Below are 24586 nucleotides of genomic sequence, written 5' to 3' on the forward strand. Positions count from 1 at the left end.
TTTGCCTGCATATCCCTATATTGCCTCGGTATTCGGCATGAGGAGGCATACTGTGTATGAGCAGGCCAAGCAGACACTGCTAACTGAAAATCTCTGATCAACAGCTTGAGAGGCATGTGCACCTGACGTGGAGCACCCAGAGGGAAACTACTTGAAGAATAATCTTAATCAGGATACAAAATATTACACAATAGCAACTAATTCCTGGATTCAATTTTTTGAGTAATTTTGTGCTTACATGAGAACCAAATCTTTTCGCAACAGATTCAACTTAGGGAAGGATATGGGTGAATACACTTTGACATTAATATATCTCTTGTAATGCAAGAGCAAGAGAGTTTTAAGCAGTTATAAATCAAAAATTTCAGGCAAGAGGGGATTACCCAGGATTGTAATTTTAGTTGTGTAATATTTCACAGCTTGTTAAGAACATGCAATTTATAGCTGGGTTTTCTTTCAGTTTGTTCTTGTAGTTTTGTTCTCATGTTTCCCTTTTTCAAAGGAACCAGGCAGAACACTAATTGAAGCCATTGTCACTGCCCATATAAGTGAGCAGAGGAAGATGTTTAGATTGGGGGGACTCCATACAGCAACCTTAAGGACAGTTCAAGTACAATGCACCAGTACACAGCATTCTTCCCTAAGAGCACGTGTAAAGAATGAGGGCAATAATCTCAAATTCCTTTTTAACTAGCAAGGATCCAAGTTCTGAGGTTTGGATTTGACCTTCTTCAAACATTTCTTTGTAGGTACAACCCCACTGTAGCTCCCTGCTTTCTATCAGAGCACCCAGAAGTGATGCATACCAAGTGCTTCTACACCAAGGCTGAAAGAGGTCACTCTCAATAGTCCCAGTGAGCATTCCTAAAATAATCCCACAACTGTGACGCTACCAGCCAAGACATCAGCAAGTCCTTTCTGCATTAAATTAAGTGACATCAAAGACTATCTCCAATCTCAGTATATGATGTGGATCACACTACATGATCACAACAGACGGAAGTCCCATTCTCAAAGTACCTTCTTGTGCTGACTGCATGGGATTTTACTGAACTGCCATTTGTACCCTGTATTATTATGTAGTATACTACAACTAAGAGAATTATTTTGTTTAGGAGACTGCACTGCATTTCTAAATGTAGATTAGCTTGCCTGTATTTGCATATATAAGTCTCTGGTATGCTGTCCGAGACCTGCTACAGTCATTTGTTTATAGAAGTGCTGTTTCACATTTTGCTCACTGGCAGTGTCTCAGAGTTGCATTTTGTGTTTGAGTGCTCTCCAGCAGGATAATATCCCAACACACTTCAGAGTACTGTCCAAAACATTAATGCAAGATACTGGTTTTGATAGAATAATGCTGGACATGTTCGTTAATATGAGGGACTGAAAGCAACTTAAAGCTAACTAGTTTTGTTGCCTTTTTCAAATGAGGCAGATGTCTTTTTCCAGCTATTTGGAATGTAGGCTTTTTTGGCTGTTGTAGCGCCAAAGCCAATTTGGCTCAAGGCACTTCAGTAAAGGTCACGTTCAGTCAACTGCCTACTCATTTATATATGGTCTGCACTGCTAACTGAGATTTCCCCACTTGTCTATACAAATCTCACCTATACTCAAATCAAGTACCACTTTGGCAGACAGCGAAGTTGGGTATGGGGAGACACTGACAGAATAAAGGTGTGTGTGTTAGGCAGCGTGGTCTGGCAGAATAAGCATATTGCTGGGAGCCAGGAGGTTCGAAGTTCCACTCCTGCTTTTACCACTATCTGAGATGCACTGGCAAGTCGTTTAACCTCCCTGTCTCAATTTTCCCATTGTGAGGGATTACAATCTGTCAAGTATTTTGGACATGTCACAATAGTAAAATTACTTTAAGAAAAGATGTTGAAAGAAAGCTTCACTCACTCAATGAAAAATATTTATGACGACTTCATTATTTATGTCTATTTCTGATTTCCTTATAGGACTTAACCCTTTCATGCCAAAAGTCAGATATCCCAGTGCTGTCTGTTAACACAAGCTCCAAGAGGTAACATTTCACCACTCAGGAAGCTTCAGTTTCCAAAGGATTTGTTGGAAAGTTTTCAATCTATCATGCTTCCTTGACATCCCTACTTAGAATGGATATGCCTTTATCCAGTCTGTTTTGCCCAGAAGGGAGTGTGTGTTTGTGTCTCTGTGTGTGGCCAAAGAAAGGTAAAAAGGTTTTATATATAGGATAGCGACAGCAGTGTTGTGATCAAATTTTTCCCAATATGATGGACCTTCAGCCTGCTTCTCATGCTACACCACTCTTGCAAAAAACTCTACCTTGACAACTGGCCTGGGGAGAATGATTTCTTCAGCTGGGCAAGTAATATCTCACTTCTGCATAACTGTCATGGTAAAGGCAGGTGAGCAGATTAGGTCTGGGTTGGAGAATCTTTGAAAGGCTATGCAACACCATTATGTGGCTATGTTTTATTTTTAAAGTGCTTGTCAGAAATACCTGCACAACTATGGAGATAATTATATTGTAGTATGGTTATCCGAACTGAAGCAATAGAAGTCATTTTCCCCCCTAGTTATGAAATAGTTTTGCATATTACCATCTACCTTCTCCAGTGAAGGGCACTGACGACAACTATCAAACTTGGATTCAGAAGAATGGAGTTCAGTTCGATTTGTCATAGCAGTTATCCTGACATAATCTGAACTAATACTTCACTGTGCTAATTTAATAGTTTTAATTAAGATGAGCTGTGCAGATCAGAACTGAACTGTGACTACTACTAAGGTTTCCATACTCTTCATATATCCCATTTAATTTTCAGAAGCTTCATACAGTATCCACTGTATATGGTAAAAACAAAAATATACTGGAAGTGTCCATGGGTCAAATTGAATGAACATCTGGCCCTGGGCACGATGCACACTTAGGAGAGGCCATATGAACTATAGTTTTAGTTCTAAATTCAAAGTATACATTGTCTCATTTCTGATATTAACATTTACTTTACCTGTAAATGACTGCTGTGTGAGAATTCAAACTATAGTAAATTTAAATAAAAAATAGGAGGTGTGGAATCAATGTGTTTGACCGCTATATTTCAGAGACAGTTCCTTCATTGAAAGGATATAAATCCATACAAAGACAATTCTGCAGGCTTGAGGGAGGGGAAGCAGAATCTCCATCTCTATAGGTGTTTGTTTTTATCCAGGTGGGTGGGAGGGCAAATTATGTGGAAAAGCTCCTTTTAATATTTAAGGTCACATTCTTTGTATTAGTGAGATGGATGTAAATCAACAGTAATTTAATCAGACTTTGGTGGAGTCATCACACATTTTACTTTAGTAAAACAGAGCAGAATCCACACACAGACTTCAGATTCCAGATTTATCTGCGCAACAGTGCAGAATTTGGTCATTAATATGTTTTTGCTTTTAGCGCTGCTATAAATCTCACTTTAATATACTTCAGAATGGACCTGGTTATGTCCTGAGCATGCAAATTAGCTTTCATTAAATATCAAGGGACAGTTTTAGTTATATACCAGCAAAAGTTTAGATTTGCAAGAATATTTTCTGGATTTGTTGGCAGTGGATATGCACTATCATGGAGTCTGCCTACTGTTCAGGGACTGGCGATTTCTCAGGAACTACTATGACATTCTAGTTTGTTGCTGGAAGAGAAGAGTTACTTTGAACCATGCAAATTCTAGGACCCCAGTGGCTACTTAAAGTCTGACTTCACTACATAGCAAAACTAGCATAGGACACATGGATTTAGGAGCATTCTTAGCTTCCAAGGATTCAGAAATGGTGTCTTTATATCCAGGCTTGATAGTACTGAGACACTAGGGGGCAGCAACAGCAAATGAGGTGGCTGAGAGCAACCTATTATCTCAGCCTCTAAGTCAGTGCATTAAGATTTTTTCCTTCTAAACTTAGAGAAAGAAAACCCATTGAATGGTTTTATATAGCACAAAAAGAATCAACATTCCACAGCTAAATTAGTTGGATATTTGACAAATATCACTCACCAGATAAATACAAAATCCACAGAATGATGAATCCAAACACATTATAAAAAATGACACAAATAGCACAAATACAAGTTAGATAGGATACAGTATGTAAATTTCTAGCCAGTTTATCCAAGAGGCATTTCTCATTTAAACATAGAAGGTAAACAGAACTGTTATATATACAAAACTGGACATGTTTATTCACACTGTGCAGTAAAGTTACTGAGGAGTGTCTGAACTGTTGACATGCAGGATGCAGTTACCCTTTCACGTTCATTTGCAACATTATTTATGTTTAGTAGTGCCACATAATACCTATCAGTCTAACGAAGAAATTGGGCAGAGTATTGATTTCTCAGGCACAAATGGGAGCGTTGTGTTTATGAAGGAAAAATGGGAAACCACTATGGACTCACCAAAGGCATATTCAGCATTTAGAATTTTGTGCATGGAGAGATTCAAGTCAAGTCTAATGCCTAAATGGCACATACCTAGTCAGCTACAAAAGAATGGCATGTAGAGCCAATGAATAGGGATGAAAATAGATGTCAGAAAAACCTAGCCCTTTCAGTTCTGCCATCTTAGGCAAATTGCTCCACCTCTCTGACTCACTCTCCCCCCTATTTGTTAAACATTAATACTTGCCTGCTTACTTACTGTACAAAAAAAAAATTTGAGAACTATCTAATAACTAAAGGTCTTTGAAAATGTAACTGCATATTGGTTTATGCTCACACTATATTTTCTAATTTAATTTCAGAATGGGGAACTACACACAAATGTGGAAAACTAGTTAAACAGAAATAAAAAGGTACAGTCACAAAAGTGAAATGCCTGCAAGCTGCATGGAAACTTTTAAAACACACCATAAAAGAGGCTCACATTAAATCTATATCCCAAATTAAAAAACAAAACAAACAAATAAAAACAGTAAGAGGACCAAAAAATGCCACCATTGCCAAACAAAGTAAAAAGCAGTTAGCGGCAAAAATCCTTTAAAAATTGGAAGTCCTACTAAGGAAAATAAAAAGGAGCATAAACTCTGGCAAGTCAAGTGTACAAGCATAATTAGTCAGGCCAAAAAACAATCTGAAGAGCAACTAGCCAAATACTCAAACATCAAAACATTTTTTTAAGTACATCAGAAGCAGGAAGCCTGCCAAACAATCAGTAGGGACACTGGAAGATCGAGGTGCTAACGGAGGATCCAAGGAAGATAAGACCATTGCAGAGAAATTAAATGAATTCTTTGCACCAGTCTTCACTGCAGAGGATGTGAGGGAGGTTCCCACACATAAACTATTCTTTTTAGGTGACAAATCTGAGGAACTGTCCCAGATTGAAGTGTCAAGAGGCAGCGGCTTTGGAACAAATTGGTAAGTTAAATAGGAATCAGTCACCAGGACCAGATGGTATTCACCTAAGAGTTCAGAAGAAACTCAAATATGAAACTGCAGAATTATTAAGTGTGGTCCCTATCATTTAAATCAGCTTCTGTACCAGATGACTGAAGAATAGCTAATGTGACACTATATTTTAAAAAAGGCTCCAGAGGTGATCCTGGCAATTTCAGGTCTGTAAGCCAAACTTCAGTATCAAGAAAATTTGTTGAAACTACAGTAAAGAACAGAATTATCAGACACACAGATGAACACGATTTGTTGGGGAAGAGTCAACATGGCTTTTGGAAAGGGAAATCATGCCTCACCAATCTTTGAGGATGCCAAACATACATGTGGATATGGGTAATCCAGTGGATATAGTGTACTTGGACTTTCAGAAAGCCTTTGAAAAGGTCCCTCATCAAAGGCTCTTAAGCAAAGTAAGCAGTCATGGGATAAGAGGGAAAGTCCTCTCATGGATGAGTAACTGGTTAAAAAGACAGGAAACAAAGGGTAGGAATAAATGGTCAGTTTTCAGAATGGAAAGAGGTAAATAGTGGCGTCTCCCAGGGTTCTATATTGGGATTAGTGCTGTTAAACATATTAATAAATGATCTTGAAAAAGGGTAAACAGTGAAGTGGCAAAATTTGCAGATGATACAAAATTACTCAAGATAGCTAAATCCAAAGCAGAGAGCAAAGAGTTACAAAGGGATCTCAGAAAACTGGGTAACTGAGCAACAAAATGGTAGATGAAATTCAAAACATTGATAAATGCAAAGTAATGCACAATGGAAAAAACATGATCCCATTTATACATACAAAATGAGATCTAAATTAGCTGTTACTACTCAGGAAATAAAATCTTGGAGTCATTGTGGGTAGTTCTCTGAAAACATCCGCTCAATGTGCAGTGGCAGCCAAAAGAGCTAAACAAACGAGAAAGTGTTATTTACTCCTTCACTTAACATAAGAACCAGGGGTCATCCAATGAAATTAATAGGCAGCAGGTTTAAAAACAAACAAACAAAAGGAAGTAGTTCTTCACACAATGCACAGTCAACTTGTAGAACCTGTTGCAGGGGATGTTGTGAAGGCCAAAACTACAATGGGGTTCAAAAAAGTATTAGATAAATCCAATGCCTATTAGCTAAAATGTCAGGGATGCCACCCCATGCTCCAGGTGTCCATAGCCTCTGACTGCCAGAACGGAGGAGTGGATGACAGGGGATGTATCACTCGATGATTGCGTGTTCTGTTCATTCCCTCTGAAGCACCTGGCACTGGCCACTTGCAGAAGACTGGATAGATACTCGGCTAGATGGACCATTGGTCTGATACAGTATGGCTGTTCTTATGTTCTAATTTAGGTACACTTGGGTATCGTGCAACATTGGTGAATATGTTAATTTCACAGCAAGAATGAACAAAATTAATCTCTAGCGGGAGCCTATCAATGCCATTGGAGTTACACTGAGAATTTATTTATCCAATACTAAATACTTCTATTTCACTGACTTGTCAGTGTCAAAGAAGGGAACACTGGAAGGAGACCTTAAATACGTTCAAATACCTATATTTTAGTTTATCAATATTTTTCCTTTTAGAAGTTATTTCACAATGTCACCATTTGTCTTTTTCTTGTAGAAAATATACAGAATAATGAAATGAGAACTTATCAGGTAATTAATGAATGAATTCAATTGATTTTAAAATAGTCTTTTCAAATCTACTTATTGGTAATTTAAATGTCTATATGTTTTAAGATTTGGGATTTTTTTTTTAAAGTATTTTGTTCTACTTACAAAAGCTTTAAAATTTTATTATTATTATTATTATTATTAGCAGCAGCTCCTATTTGGAGAGCATACTTATACTTTGTGTACAGACTTATCTTCAGCATTTACCAGGGTCTAATGCAAGTAGAATCATAGATTATTAGGGTTGGAAGGGACCTCAGGAAGCCATCTAGTCCAACCTGCTGCTCAAAGCAGGACCAAATCCCCAACTAAATTCCCAAATGGCCCCATCAAGGATTGAACTCACAACCCTAGGTTTAGCAGGCCAATGCTCAAACCACTAAGACATCTTAAGATCAAAATCTATTGACTAAACATAATGAAGAACTGATATAATAAAGTATATTATCTTGTTATAAAAAATTAGTTTATGAAGATAATCAAATGTCAATAAATAGAATTGCCTGGTTACAAATGTTATTACACACTTAAGGCCAAATTCAGCCCTCAGATACAAACATCAACTTTCACTAATCTAGAATTGAACTGCAGTAATATCTGAGGGTAGAATTAGCCCTGCCTTTCTAAACACAGGTCTGGTTTCTTTCTTGGGCAGTAATATCTTACCCTTCTTTGCCAATCTCTCCAACTTTCAGTGCTTCACCAAGAGGCTCTTTACCAAGTTTGGTCAAATTCATTTTGGTCTCGAGGGTCATTAGAAAAGACCCGTTGTAGGACATTTCCAAATCAATCCAAAGCCCTAGAATTGTTAATAAAAAAATTAAATTTTTTATAACGTGACATTGCAACTTGAGTAACTTACACAATTATTTTATACTAAAGTGATGTCAAGTTAGAAATAATTTTAGAACAAAAGCATTCATATGGTTACTAATACGACCAGAGATTTTTGAAAATGGAAAATATTTTTAAAATCTCTTACTTTCTAACCACTTGTGCTGTTTATTTTCACATTTCACTCAGCTTGGACAGTGCAGGTAATGAAGTGTGTCAGTTATGCTATGTGGCGAGCCCACACTATCACAATGCCATTATGGTTCAACTTCCAAAACTTTGGGGCATTGTTTTATACATGAGTATAACATTAAAATTAAATTGTTTGAATCTCTGGACTAGTTGATCTTTTTAAACATTATATCCCAAGGCTACCAAATGAAGACTTGTCAAAACCCTTCTGCTGTCAGCCATGTTTTGTTGAGGTAATATATGAATGCTCAATCACTTTTAACTTAAATTTAACTTTTCCCTGAGTCTAACTCCAAATATATCACTCATGAAAGTTGCTGTATAAGTGTAAATGTTTAACCTGCACTTTCAATCATCTGACTGTCATTCACTTTGTACAGGTGGCCTCTTACCACAGTGACCAAGAAAATTTCTGGAGACATGGATGTGCGCGCCTATCCCTTATCAGTGACACATCCTTGCTCCTAAATGCAACTGTGCTGTTTCTCCTCCTGTGAGGCATGGTGCTGTTTCTCCTCCTGTGAGGCATGAAGTGATCATCAAATGTGAAGAGCTATAGTCATCTGTGATATGGCAAGTAGAGATACACAGGTACCAGTGAACATGCTAGAGAGAAATGCTCCATTTTCACAAATGAGGAACTCTAGGACCTGAACAAAAACTGCCGCCCCATCATAAAAATATTTAGAAAAATTTTGCAACTCAAAATTTATTCTGAACTCCAACTGCAGTGGAATCTCTGACAGCTAAGGGTACAGTCCCCATCTGGTCAGCTTCACACAAGAGCCTCATTTCCTGTACCAGAGGCCCATTATTCTTGGGAACATGAGGAGCCATTGGGCGGTCAGAGGCATGAAACCTCCAATGTGATCTGGAGTTTCACTGGAATAAAGGTTCAGTATTCCCCCCGCCCCGGAAAGAAGCGGATGGAGAATCTCCTGGATGGAGCCTACTCTTTTGAGGCACGAAACAGCTAGCAATTCAGGGAAGACTAGCTTCAAGTTATGTGCATGTATAACTTCCAGTAGTCCACATTCCTGCTGTACCCCCACTTCAGTGGTTTGATAAAATACCAAAACAATTAAATTACTAGTGAAGTTCTAGTTCTATTGTGGTGCTCAGAAATCTATACAATATCATCATAATCAACATTAAATAATGAAACTGCCTATAAGTTAGACAATCACTCCCTTTACTGGCTCTATAGGATCACAATCCTTCCTAAGCCACTGTAAAAAATGAGGGGGGAAGACCCTCTGAGACATCCTCTGCAAGGGAAGGAGAGTGCCACACCTTCTTGAATGGCAAGATAGAGCCCCTCAGAGAAGGTATCAAAAAGTCTCATATTGCATGATCTTACCCAAACAATCCTCGAGATATGACTTCTAAATATTCACATTAAGGCTTCATAATACAAAAAATAATTCTTTTAACATCCTTATTTCCTCTATTAATTTACTTTATCTGAATAATAATGAACACTCTCCTGCTGCAGTGCTCTAATGCACTGAAGACCAATATGAATATATTTCAAATATTTTAAAAAAAAAGTAAAAACCGCTCTTAAAGTTCAAACAAAACCTTTTGAAGAGACTGAATACAAAAAATTCAGATCTATGATTTCAAAACTGATTAGTGATTTTAGGTGTCCAATTTGAGACACCTTAAAAAGCCTCAAAATACAGAGGGCAGGTGCTCAACCCTCAATAAAATCAGGTCCCTTTCAAGTGTCTCAAGTTGGGCAACCAAAACTCATCCACTGAGAACACTAGTCACTTTTGACAATTCAGGCCTATGTGAATGCAAAGTATTTATGGTTCTCTTTTCTGCAAACACACATAAGCAAAACTGAAATGCCATTATACCACAAATTCCAGGATGCAAGCCACTCAGTATACCAAGTCTGCTATCATCATACAGTTATAAATAATTCTGAAGGCAAATTGTCTTTAGTCTCCTCATTTACGAATATAATAAAACTTTTCTACAATTCAGATGAATGTGCGTTGACTGTTTCACATTATGTTGTTTCTAAACAAGGAAACAAATGCCAATTTATGCAGAATTTCCCTCTCTGCTGGTAAAATTAGAGATGGCATTGGGAACCAGATATCACAGGTCTGAACAGCTGAGACCAACTCTTTTTGTAATCAGTGAGTCAGCATGCTCCAAACTTCAATGATGTTTTAACAATAGATTAAATTAAGCTAAGGAAACAATTCAATCATATTACTGAGAAAAAAAATGTTCTCTTCTACTCAGGGTAACTGGTTTATTAGTATTAATAAAAAAAATACAAAAAGATAGCCGCCTCCCCTCCCGCCACCACACGTCATGGTACAATTTAGTCATCAAGTTGTCTGTGGCCTAACCTTGATGAAGATACAGTAACACCACAGCACATCTTATCAAGTTATAGTTATAGTAACACAAGCACTGTTTAAATTAAAAAGCTGCTTTCTCTGTCAAGGTCCGTAATTGCTCAGATGATGAAAGCCACATGAGCAGAATGTCTGTTTCTTGAAGTCAAGCATTAGTGGAAATTTGTTGTTTGTGAGGCTCTGAAAGAGTTCTTCAAATATTGTACATCACTGCATTTTTAAGATCCAAAGCAGACTACATGAAGTAGCTTCAAACAGCATAAAACCACAACATTTAATTGAGAACTGCAATTTTGATTGAGAAAGTTGTCTAAATTACCTTTATGCTAAGGAACTTACTGACAAATAAGTTCACATTGCTTATGCAAAAGTAAAAATAATTTTCCAATGATTGTTGACATATATCCCCTTAAAAATTAGAGCCAAAAGAGAATTAAATAAGGTTATTGCAGTGGCTCCATGTTTATTACTAGAATCAATAAAATGCAGGAACTAAAACATCACCTAATTGGACAATGACTGCAATTACAAGCAGGGCTGGCACCAGCGCGCCAAGCACGTGCTTCGGGCGGCATGCCACGGGGGGCGCTCTTTCGGTTGCTGGGAGGGCGGCAGGCAGCTCCGGTGGACCTCCCGCAGGCGTCCCTGCGGAGGGTCCGCTGCTCCCATGGCTCCGGTGGAGCATCCGCAGGGACGCCTGCGGGAGGTCCACCAGAGCCGCGGGACCAGCGGACCCTCCGCAGGGATGCCTGCGGGAGGTCCACTGGAGCAGCAGGACCAGCGAGCGGCAGAGAGCCCCCCGCGGCGTGCCGCCGTGCTTGGGGCAGCAAAATGGCCCTGATTACAAGGATTATGAATCCTACCATAAACACTTGTCTGCTGTAACTAGTCTGTAAACCAGAAACCGAAAAGATTAGTTTTACTGAATGGTAGCATTGTTGTAAATACAAAAGTAAAACCAAAACACACCGCAATCTCATAAAACCTGTCTCCTGACTTTTAAATGTGATGCATTTATTACAAAGATAACAACATAGAACTGAAATACTAAGTCAGAACTGGCAGCCAAAACAGATTCTTTAAAATTCAAACATGCATTTCCAGAATAAAAATTCTTAGAAACTAATTAAAAAAGTTGTTGAATCTCACTATCAGTGAATCTGTCTACAAAACCTTAGAATAAATAAAGTTTAATATACTGGAGCAGTTAATGCAGTTTTATTTGTTTTTAATCAAGGTGGGGTACAATATGTAATTTTTTTTTAATCGGTTCAGTTATTTCTGTTAAAAGTCACAGTAATGCTGATGGGTTTTGTATACTAACTGCTTTCAGCTTCCAGACATGGGCATCATTTCAGAAAAAATTTGATGGTGGGAGGAAGAGGACAAAATGGTGCCAGCATATAGAACATTATATTATATTCTGTAAAGTTGGCGGAGGATTAGAAGACATATTGGAACATATACACCTGTGAAATGTCTGAAGGGGGGAGGGAAACCAAGATCACGGGGGGGGGGGGGAATTCCCCTCCCCCGCCCTTGTTCTACATTAAATGATGCTCTTGCTTGCACATACTGGGGATAAACCTGCCACTTGTGGAGACCAGTATCAGCAGAGCGCAATTTTCATTGCACAAAATATAAAGCTTATTGCCAATATACTTTTATGAGAGTTCTTTGCATCTTTACTGGAGAGGACAGGCAAACATCTGCCACTAGACTGGATAGCTAGGTCACAACATGTTTTGCAGTCTAAATTCTTCCCTAATTTATATGTGCGTCCCACACTGAAATCAATGGAATTACAAAAGGAGTAATTCAAGATAGAACTACTAGAGATCCAAGTATACAGTCTGCCTTCTACATGTGGACTAGAATTGATAAAAGTATTTAAAGTAACGTTACTTTAAAAACAGATTTTTTTAAATACACAAAAACAGTTCAGTGAAAAATGTCAAAAGTTTATGCAGAGTGTTCTTAAACAATACCCAACCATCACTCAGTTTTCTGATTACATTTTCCACCCAGCTGATCTGGCTCTATTTTCAGTTCTGTGAAGTTAGCCCTTAATGACTTTAACCAGTTTCAGCCACCCTACTTCTTAAGTCAATAATAATATTTTGACTGCAAAAGGCTGATACTTGTACACATGATTTCTGACCATGGTATAATCACTGATTCTGATGCTATTTCAACTGCTATAAAACCAAAATTATAAACAGAATTATGCAAATCTCTGGTACCAAAGAAGAATACAAGAAGCAACATGTTCATCATAAGCAACTACTGCTGGGCATGTCTTAGTAGGGCACATCAACAATTGCTTCACTTCTAATGAAGAATCAATGCTAGAGGGTTCCCCAGGGCTTTATTAGCGACATAAGCAGAAAAGCAAAGGAGCTAGTAATGTCAACCTATTTCTGTCAAAAGACATGCCAGATAGAAATGCCTAACTAAGCAGACCAAAAAAAGAAAAAAAAAAAAAAAAGTCATAGAAACTACTGCAAATGGGAAACCAGAGATAATTACCACCAATAAGTGTGGCTTAATTTTGATGGAAAAATATCAGACCATAAAATTGTCTACTAAATTCACTTCTTTCAAAGTATTTTCAAGTTTTAAAAAAAATAAGATTCCACAACTGGGGAAAAACTACTAAAAACAATTGAGAACTTAATCAGCAATATTACTTTTTAACAGATATAGGATCACAGATGAATTGTAACTAGGGAACAAGCAATATGTTCCAATCCCCAGATAATCTGGGATGCAATAAAGTATTTCCCCTATTGAAATTCTATTTCCATCAGGAAAAAAAGGTTCCATTTCCAACCGTAGTGAAATTATTTGCTGTCTTAGAACAAACACTAAGTTAAATGAAAAAATGGACTTATTAAAACTCTATATGGTGCACTCACAGTGTGCAAGGTGTTTTACAGGCAAGTTTCCAGCCCCCTAACGATTTTATAACACAGGAAGATGATGCACAGATAGATGATGGTGTTTGGATGCAACAAACTATGGTGATTCAATGGTGGTGATTAGTATGTTTCTAGACAGCTCCATGACAGATTTTAGAAAATCTCAAAACTAAACAAAACTATTTTGCTCACACTTCCGAGAGGGACATTAGAGCTTATAGGCCTTCTTGTGTCCTTCATTGATTTGAGAAAACAGAATTTTTAGTGTCATCCATAAAGTGTGTGTATGGCATTAACCAAAAAAGTGTTACAATTTTCAGTGAGCGTCAATTATTGCAAAACTTGGTCTGACATCAGAGTTTGCACTAAGTTAATTCAATTAATATATTGGACTTTCAGCCTTAAGATGATGATGCAAGATCTTGTATATTGCACCCAAGCACTCCAAACAGTAACTATCAGGCATGAAATTGATGAAACAACTTTACATAGAAGCTAGGCAAAGAAAAATAAAAAAGAGTTGAACAGAGGTTCAGATGTTAAAAAGTTCTGACTTATCATTTTTATGTGGCGCCAAGGAATCCTAGCCTAGAGATAGAGTTAGTTATTTCCAAAGTTTACAAATAGAATCTGCAACAACTTAGTCAACTGGCAAAAATGCTTTTTCAGAGATCTTTGTCCTTTTGATGAAGGGAGAGCTTGTTGGATAGTCTGTTTTTTCCAAATGATTAAGCTACACCTTCACCAGTTATCTTACTGCACTGGAATAAAACTCATCTTCAAGCTCAAATTAAAAAATGATGGGTCTTGGTCAAACAAACAGCTATTTACTCTGAGACTAAGGAGATGCACTCAGTTGCGTATGCTCACATCACAACTTCTAAATTTCCTAGAATAGAACAAATGTATTGACTTTCAGCAAATCCCTGAAGCACAGTCCCCAACTTGACAGCACCCCAAATCTCATATCAGAAGGTAAACATAAATGTTTCTAAGGCCTTGCCAGAACATGAAGTTATATCACTTTAACTCTACTAATAGAATTCAAAAGTGGTAGAACTGCCCTAATGTGCATGCAGTTACACTGGCATAAAAGTATTAGTATACACCGGAATAGATTATTTATGTAAATTCAGTGGAATAAGCTATACACCAGAATAATTGCATCCATATTAGGGGCGGTTGTACTAATCTAATTATGTTGGGCCTGGTCTACACTACGCGTTTAAACCGAATTTAGCAGCGTTAAACCGATTTAACCCTGCACCCGTGCACACAACGAGGCCCACAGTGCAACACTCCGGAAATCGATGCTAGCCTCGGTACATGGACGCACACCGCTAAATTAATGTGCTTAGTTTGATCGTGTGCACTCGACTTTATACAATCTGTTTTACAAAACCGGTTTATGTAAAATTGGAATAATCCCGTAGTGTAGACATAGCCTTGGTGAAAAGTCACACCTCTAACCAAAATAGTTAAACTGGTACAAAACCAGTGTGTAGACAGGACCTAAAGTTCTTCTGGGCAGACTGTGATAAACTGGATATGATGTTAAGTAAATGCAGCTAAACACAGCATCAAACACCACAGGTCTCCAGCTCCGGTGAGTCATCATCATCTGATCTTTGCAAACAAATGAGAGGAACTAAGATTTAAAAAGACAGAAAATATCCCCTCTGGTCAGCAATTCATCAGCTAGTTTAGTACTGAAATTTCCCTTAAGAAGCCCTAGAGAAGAGACCTGGTAGCTTATGCACGAGTGTGTGTGTATGTTTCACCATCCTTGTGTTCTGAGAAAATATCATTGTTGTTATCTTTATTTAAAATGTTTATTCCTGGTAAGGGACACTGGTAGAAAGGTCGGTCAGTCAGGAGTATTTCCCTGAAGTTCTGCTTAATGGAAACTACTTAGTACTTACTTTCATCCCATGACTTCAGTGTACTTCAAACATTACGTAAGCCTTTAATGCTTTTGTGAGGGATTATACTTGTTTCACAGATTGAGAAACTGAGGCATAGAGCATATACACAACTTTCCTGAGGCACACAGCAAGTCAGCAGGAGAGCCTGAACCTAGTCACGTGTTCTGCTCTGCCAGTGGATCTAACTAATAATTCTTGTCAAGAGAATTTTCGTTAGTCTTGAGCAAAATTATCTTTGGGGCTATAAATTAATTTGACTGAACACCTGTGCACTTTCTCGAGTACAGAAGCAAGAAGCTGGATACAATCCTACTCTGTTGAATACACTCTATTGAGAATTTTGTAGAAATAAATGGAGTTTAACATTTTGCTGACTCAGTCTCTGTGACTTAGAAGCTCTATAATGTTCTCCAAAGTCCCCATAACTGAGGCAATTTAAAATCCATGCTGACTCATGCTATGATTAGTCAGGGTATGGTTAGGATCCAGACATAGGTTACTACGTGCTAGCTGGAGCAAGTTCTTATTCTGACATCTTTGCTGCTCAACTATCTGAAAGTCACTCTTTAAAGCCATTTTACCATCTAAGTTATGAAGCAGCTGCAGAGGGATGGTAAACAACAGGCTCCCTCAAGGGAGCATTTCCCCATAGACCAATTAGAGCCTTCTAAATTCTGGGTCAAATAAGCGCCCTTGTAGATCAACTAGATCCTTCAAAAACATTTCCAACAAGTCACCATCAAAATTAAAACAGGGAAGAGAAGAGGTGGAATTTTAAAAGAGAAGGTTTGCTAAAGGAGACAGCTGAAAATCATGCCCAACTGCTACAATGAAAAATCTAGTTTCTATCTAACTAACTGTTTCATCTATCAGAACAGATTTCTATGTTAATGGGGAGGAGGGCGCGAAAGGGGGAAGACCTATCTTCCCCCCCTTTTAAGTGTACATCAAATATAGCTTGAAAAAAGTCTGTTTTTGGAAGTAACACTGTCAATCTTTGAACTTTTTCCAAAAAAGAATGTTTAAGCTATTCTTCATCTGAGTGGACTGACAAAAGATTCTGCGTCTTTATGAAAATACCAAGGTGACAGAAGTCACAGCCATGACAAAGGCCTTGCTTTGGGGATACATTATGCCAGAAAGAACCCAGATTGAATTTCAGCTCCTAGGGCTTGCAGTAAGAAAATCACTTCACAAGTTATCACCTTTGACATTGAAAGACCAGCACAAAACCCCACAATGCTATTTTTACAAAGTCTCTTTTCAGAGCTGAGCCAATGTTTGTTTTCTGGTTTATTAGTTATAGTATTTTGCTGAATCATTGTTTACATAGAGCAAGGCTGCAGCTCTTGAATAGGGTTCAGATCTGGTTCGCTATAGTACAGAAACAATTCTTCTCTGGGCATGAAGAAAAGATGCTGGATCCTTTATTACTTTGTACTTCCTCAAATTTTACTTTACTTTTATAATTCTGTGAATTTAGTGGTTTTCAGTTGGGAAGAAGATATCATTTCCTTATATTCATCCTGCTGCTCACCTTTAAAAGCCATAACATTGGTGCCAGGCATTCAGCACCTTGCACAGCCAAACCTCTACGCCCTTCATTTAGCACTCCTCTCTCAAGCAAAACTCATACTGAAATCCATGGGCCAAGTTCTGCTCTCAGCAGTTCCACAGGGTAGAACTGGAAAAAGAGGGAAGTCAGCTTTTCATCAGAATAAGTTTTGCTAAAGAGAACCCTCAAAGTGGGCTGCTTTTCCCAGGTTTACCAGATACCAGCCTCCTACACCAGTCTACATCTTCTATACAACTCTTCAGGCATACAGCATATTTGGAGTGCTAGAGACACTTTATAATAACTGCAATCTGAATGTCAACAGCTTTACAAATCCGTTCTTAATAATGGTATGGTAGGGGCACTCAAATAGTTTAAGCCGAGATCTTGTGCTTTGTTTAGAAAAAGGTTTTGCCCATGTAAGAGAAACGTTTGTGGGATGGTTCTGTTTGTGTGGGGTTTTTTTGTTTGTTTTTTTTAATATTTCAGTAGAAATAGTTTAGGTTGCAGACACTAGGAACATTTATATCTATCACAGCAATGAACAACAGAAAATGAGAAATAAAAATGGTGTATAAGCACAAGTGAAGCTAATTATGTGTCCAAACTGAATGAAACGGAAAAATTAAAACAAGTCACAAATAGTAAAGTGTAACTATATGGTTAGTTTAAAAAATTTAAAGGTTATCAGTAATACTGGATAAAGTGTTTTTAAAATAAATGGTTTATAACTTGACAGTTTCCTTTTAATTCTGCAATAGAAGCAAAACATAATGAATATTCTTTTTACCATCAAGCTAAGAAATTCCTGTTCAAACCAAGTGGTCATTACCTTTGTGATCAACACAAGGTTTGAAGGCTTGAAGGATCTTCGGCACCGCTACTCCCATGTCAAGTTCAGTTAGAGCTAGCTCATTCATGAAATATGGCAGCTGGAAGAAAGGAGAAAATAAAATTAACTTGATTTTTGTAATGAAACTATAAAGAGACCAGGTGTTCTGTGATATTTGGAAGGCAGTTAAAGTATATTACATTTGAGAAAACGTTTAGCTGAGTTACCAATTAAAGGACACATAAATGACGATTACATGCAGAAATTTAAATTCTAGGATTTAGCACTCCTTTATTTGAAAATGATATTTTAGAGGATGCCTTGGTTTATAAACTCTGAGCCAATGCATTTTTAATATTTCCATTCTAATCACTTGTGTGCACCCAATCAAGAATACAAATTTCAACCTATAGCATTAGGTTGATACATTGTCAAAACACTTGTATCCCACATTTGATTGATAAATGAACTGTATGTTTTGACCGATAGCGCAAACAAAAGGTGTAGACCAAGAATGAAGTGTAGATACTTGGCAGTTTGTCAGACGTAAAATGATCAGGTTTTGGTTTTGTTTTTTTAAAACATGTTATCCAATTGCAGTTACACACTTTTTAGTGGAGAAATTCTGCAGTTAGGCTGATATTTTAAAATAATAAGATGATCACTACTTTTATCCACAGCAAACTCTGCCTGGGGTCTATGCCTTTTATCCTACATCATGCTACTAGTACTATATACTGCGTGTGCACAAGCATACAAAATAGGGATTTAGAATGAAAGCATATGAATGAATCATATATCCATTACTAAAATATAAATATATATTTATAACACTATGTTTAGAGTATCTATATAATTTCAAACACATACATGTCCTAAACTGTGTTATGCATGGTGAAGGAACCCTCATTTTTCTATTCTTCTTGTTGCTGGAGGCTCATACATTCCCTAACTCACACTGCCCTGTGCTATGCTGCTCATCAGTCACAGTACACATACTTTGCCTCCTTCCTAGATGTTCCTTGCCTAAGTGAAGAGATTAGACAAACTGCTAAACAGCTGTTTTATTTACTAGGGGAAGGTAGTAATTTCAAGGAAAATTCTGTAGGTGAGAAAGTACATTATGAACACACTCAAGCAGTCTGTAATTAGAAACTATTTAGGGCTTGTCGACACTACAGCTCAAGTTGATGTAACTTACGTTGCTCAGGGGAGTGAGAAAACCACCCTCCTGAGCCACTTAAGTTACATCGACTTAAAGCACTGTCTACACTGCACTAAGCCAGCAAGAGAGCGTCTCCCACCAACGCAGCTTCCGCCTCTCATTAAGGTGGAGTAATTACATTCTCCCGTCGACAAAGTGCATCTTCACCTTATGCACTACATGCTGCAGCTGCATTGATGCAGCCGCACTGCTGTAGCACAGTGGTGAAGACAAGCCCTAAGTTGATGTGACCGAGTCTCTTGCAGCACTGTTCCCAACCAGGATAATGCTGCCTTTTCTAATTTTGCCCAAGACACAGCAATTCCCCCTCTATCACGGCATGGATTAATACCAAATGTAGGCAAGGGGAACTTCTGCTGGGTTTCAACTGGTGCCATCACTGACAGCATTACAGAGTTCAAAGCTGGCAGATGCATTATTTTCTGTAATAAAAACACATTCCTGCTGAGATTCCTGGAGGAATTAAGGGGAGGAGTGTGGGAGGGAAATGAAAAAGGCTGCAATTTAGCCAACCAAATTAAAGGAAAGTTCCTAACATCAAGAGGCTCAGCAGGGATGATACTGTTCTAAGCAGGTTGCACAGTAATCAGACTGCTCTAAAGGTCATATAATAAAGTATTGCAGCTTGCAAGAGGAAGAGGGTTAAATAGACTGTTTGACATAAGGTGACGACAGCCTTGGACAAGAACACCATGAGCATGAATTTGAAGACTACAATAACCTCAGCAATTCACGGCACCAGGACCCAACAGGGAGGCAACTAAGAGCCCAACATCTTCCCATTCTCCAGTGATAGGTGGCCACTATTTTGAGGAGTCACATGGTAATGCCATTACTTGGGGCCCTCACCATGCAGACTGAGCACTTTACAGACTATGTAGTCATTGCTGAACAAAGTAAAACATCTGAAATATTAAAAAGCTAGACTATGGCATCTACAGGCCAGGTGCAGTTTGGAAAGATACTGTGCCACATTCAGACTCTCTCTCATGGAAAAATTTATTTCTAAGACTTTAGAGGAAAGCCACATGCCACCTATGAAGTCCAGAAGCAGCACAGAGGATTCATCACGTGTTTCCCTCACTTTACTTTTACAGTGATGTGAAAGAAAGCTGAGAAGCAATAGGACTATTGTAAGAGCTTTTTTAACATATTTGTATAACTCAGTACTACTCTACAGACTAGTTTGTTTATAACGATTCCTCCAATTTAAAAAACTGCTTTCAGAAAAGCAACTAGAAAAAAGTAAATCCTTAAACCAAAGTATTAAAGTCTGGATGGGGGACTATAATGCAATAGATGCATTAAGTGTTTCAACACACCAAGTCACTGGCATGATATTCTACCCAGATGCCTTTCTAGTCACCACACTGTTGTGAATTCCCATCCTTTTCCTCCCATTTTGGATAATTCAACAATCTACCTTTCACATTGCACCAACATAGCACTTCCAATAAGGTGGTTTTTAAAAAGCATAGTAAACTGAAATGGGGAAATAAGAAATATTTGAGCATAACAGATTTGTATTCAACGCAGATCAGGAGGTTTCCCTAACACTGCAAGTATCTTGATCTTTTTCATTAAAAAAGGTTAAAAAAAGCTAGCTGCATAAGTTAGTAGCATTTAGAAGATATTGGTATCCAGCTTGAGTTCCTGTGCTTTTAAAAAAAAATATTGTGAATTTAATGCTCATGAATAGTGCTGGCTTATTTGAACTCTGAGTCAGTGGATGGTGCCCACTGAAACAAAAGGCCCACCCCTACCCCAAAATAAGCACGGATCCACAGACCCCAGGACTTAATAAGGGACAAAGAATGAAATGGGCAGTTCACAGGGTCAAAACAAGGGACCAAAAGAAGGATATCAAGCAAAGAACTCCGGAAAACATCCACTGCTCAGAGGAATCATCTGGACTCCACCTAGAGGAACTCTGCCTGGATGTGTGAACGGATGAGGGACCAGACTCAGGCCCCCAAATCAGAGAGAACCACCCTGAAGAGTGAAGCCCTCTGCCTTGTACAGGTTTTCCCAAACTGCCCTGCAATATGCCTCCAAACTGAGTGGAAAGTATCATGTGTCTGAGTCAGAGATCAGTTCCATCTCCACGGCCCAAGGCAATCCTGGACCTTCCTGCTGAGACCACCTAGGGTACCTGTTGTGGGGGATAGGGTTTGTGTGCTGTGGACAACTCCCAACAAGAGACGGCACTGACACCATGAACGCATTCCCCACAGGAAAACCATCAGAGGGGCTAACTTCATTACCAGCAGCCTGCATTTGCACTGACCACCAAGGAGGTGAAAGGCCCAGAAAGGCAGAAGGGCAGCAAATCAGAGAAAATATATTGCATACCTTTGCCTGTAATAGCAGCGAATATTTATAACAGAGTAGTATCCCATATATTTATGGCATTTATCAGCATTTCATCTCTCTCACTCATTCCAATTTTTTCCACTCGAACTGTTCTCAAAATGTTTGAATAGCTTGCTTCAGTGGCTGTGGAAACAGCCCTGGGTAGAATTAGTTTACTGCTTACTTCCAGTAGTACAAGGAGCGCACACACTCAGCTGGTTTTGGCAGCTAAATTCCAGTGCTGGTGACAGCATGTCCACTCCTTCCTTTGTGTTTAGGAACAGACTGATAAACACCCCAAACCCACCCCACGAGTTGTTGAACAAACCTGTGATTAGCTGCTGCTATTTGGAAGAGTTTGAGAATGCAAGGGGCAGATCATGAAAGTCAGTCAAAACCCTCTCTCCTTTTCTTTGAGCTTGTGCATTAGATAGCACAATTATACCCCTTTGCCCTTCAGACAGCTGCTGCATTTACCACTACTCCCACAGAGAATCCTTGTTTGTAACGGATTTCTGAATTTAAAGTGTGCTCATATGGGTACAATTACAGCTACCTGGTCCTCACCCCTTCCTGTTGTCAATATACCATTTCTAAAAGCAGTTTTAATTTCACTGAACTCCTGAATCCTCATCGGGAGTTCCTGTTCAGATGTGCCAGTGAGTAGAGAACCAATACACTATAGCACAATGGGTTTGCAACATTAGCCTTAGAGATTTGTTGGTCAAGCAAGCTTAAAATGCTATAATACTACTGCTTAATGCTAATACAGTAATACTTTTCACCTCTATCAGAGGACCTCTATGCGTTTTTCAAACATCCATGAATTCAGCCTCTCCACCCCTATGAAGCAAACAATTACTACTATCTACATTTTGTAATCAGATTAAGTGACTTGACCAAAGATGCCACTGTGAAATCTGTGGTAGAGCAGGATTACATCTAACTACTCCTTTTGTTATTAACAGGGCTCAAGACACTGTATCAAAGTACAAGATATTTTAAAAAGTATTTTTAAACAACATCTTTTTACAAATCATGTGACTAAATTAAAAAAAATAATCCTTCTTTATGCTGGAGAATAGGAAGTGCAACCCCCCCCAGGGAGATATACCTTTATTTTGCTGAGTTTCATTTGGATCTTCTTTGACACAAGATCAGACCAGTACTTTTCTCCTAAGAAATCCCAAAATATTCTTCCAAGCAAAGCATTTACCCATGCCTCCCGTTCCTCTTCTTCAGCTACCGTAGGGATATCTGGCAACTGGCAACACAAACATATCATTCAATTATTGAATACAGCTTAGACAATCTAGTCACTGCCTAAAGAAACATTTCCGTCTAGGTCTTGTCTACACTGGGAAATTCATACTGTATGCTAACCCATATTAAAATAATGTCGACACTGTTAAACAAGGACTATAATCTTCAAAATCATGTAAAGTGATCATGGTTAACCCTTGTGTGTGTCTGTCTGTCTGTTAATGCAATAAAACTTCTCAGTGGAGACCTAAACTAGACAGATTTGGAGTTATTTGCAGCAAAGGGTGAAGGTATTCAAGTCATCAGATATTCACACAGACTATTTTTAATGCTAACAGCAAAATCAACATTTTTCATACTAAAAGATACAAAATTCCAAAGCACAGCAGATAAGAACCTGACAAGGGCTTAGGTCTCCTTTCTGCCCAAACCCATTTGCCTTATTAAGTTCGAAAGCAAAGCTAAACATTTTTTGCTAAGCAAAACTAAATCAGAAAAAAAGGAATACGAGGAAAATGTGAGACAATAAAAGGGAAAAATCCTTTGTGTTCTTCCTCCACTTGTATGTCCAAAAATCCACTAATGGAATGGCCAGAGCTATATTCAGTTAAAGATGAAGACTGAATCAGTGAGAGAGAAGAAATAGGTTAAGGAATGATTCTCTGCAAAGTTACAGGGGTTCAAGCACAAAAATGCAACATGACCTAGACAACATGAAGCAAATTTCCCACATCATTGACTTTTGACTGTATGTCTGAAGAAACTATACGGTTTTCTTTCCACTGAACTGGGAGTTTTGCAGCACTCTCTGAATGGATCATGTCTTGATTCATTTGAGAGTAATCTCAAACAAATGAAGACACAATCCATTTGATACTGCAATGTTCTGACTTCAGCTATAAAGGCAGAGCCAACCAAAGCTACATGCCAATACGTATGCACCTCCACTTTCAGATTCTGGGAGTCTGAACTCTATGTTGAGAGAAAGAATGCATGTGATTTCTCTATAAAAAGTTTAGAATAGGGGAGAGGTACATGAAAACTTAATTCAAAGACTCCTAAAGCACAGTCTTTCAGCACACTATTATATACATATCTCCTATTGTTCATGGGAGAAGTGTGCGCATGAATACCCCTCTCCCCTCCCTCCAAATCTACTCCCAAGAAGCTCAAAGGAACATGGTCAGTCCTTTGACTGAGTACTTTTAAAATAAGCTCTTCAGGGCAGGGACCATCTACCACAGTTTTGTACAGTGCCTCATACACTAGGGTCCTGATTCATAGATAAGGCCAAAAGGAACCATTGTGACCATCTAGTCTGACCTACCGCATAAAATATAGGTCACAGGACTTGACTGATTTATGACTGGGCCCCTTAGGTTTTACCATATTATTATTATTAATAATAATAATAATAATAATAATATTGTGACTAGGGAGCTCCAAATATACATGCAGAATTGTAGTGGAGCTATTAGTGGTAGAAATACACCAGTTAAAAGAAACTTCTAGTCAGTAGAACGCAGAAGTTAAGTTGCTGTGCCTCAAACAGAATGTATCCATTAATGGAACTTTTCTCAATGGCTTCCTTGAAGGAAATCATCTTCCGCCACCCCTTGCAAAAATGTGTGCATCAACTTTCACACCCAAATTGCAGGACAAAGCTAATGACTCACTTGAAGGAGATTTTAAAACATTTGGACAGTAGGATAATGGCCATTCTGTGGGATGCCTTAAGCTTACAAAAGGTTGCCCCAGCTGTCAAATGAACTCAATATTTCTTGCTTAAAAACAAATCTCAGATGTGTTTATTGTTACAGACAACTTAATCTTAATGTGCATGTTTAAACTTACAGGAGGAGGAAAGTGACTGCCACATTTCCCAATCAATACTGTTTAGTGATGCATTTCCAAGCTGCTTGTAAAATTAAAGCAAAATTAGAAAGCTTTTGGTCTGTTTTTTTTTTTTAATTAAAAAATAACTGACAAATACAACCAATAATTCTTGGATGGTGTA

At 38.3% G+C, this 24586-nt stretch overlaps 1 protein-coding gene across 10 annotated transcripts in view; it reads right to left on the bottom strand.

Annotated features, from left to right (window-relative positions):
• The window catches only part of TEX2 (testis expressed 2), a 128132-nt gene that overhangs the window by 9097 nt on the left and 94449 nt on the right, over positions 1-24586 (bottom strand). For 9 of the 10 annotated variants that reach the window (XM_030534906.1, XM_030534910.1, XM_030534905.1 and 6 more), the window contains 3 exons: positions 22421-22570; positions 17730-17829; positions 7756-7888 (listed from right to left, as the gene is read on the bottom strand). In XM_030534906.1, coding sequence (XP_030390766.1) covers positions 7756-7888; positions 17730-17829; positions 22421-22570 — 383 coding nt within the window. The remainder of the gene's footprint in view (positions 1-7755; positions 7889-17729; positions 17830-22420; positions 22571-24586) is intronic. The other variant, XM_030534915.1, reaches the window with a different exon arrangement.

The sequence above is a fragment of the Gopherus evgoodei genome, chromosome 15, assembly GCF_007399415.2.
Source record: "Gopherus evgoodei ecotype Sinaloan lineage chromosome 15, rGopEvg1_v1.p, whole genome shotgun sequence".
NCBI lineage: Eukaryota > Metazoa > Chordata > Testudines > Testudinidae > Gopherus > Gopherus evgoodei.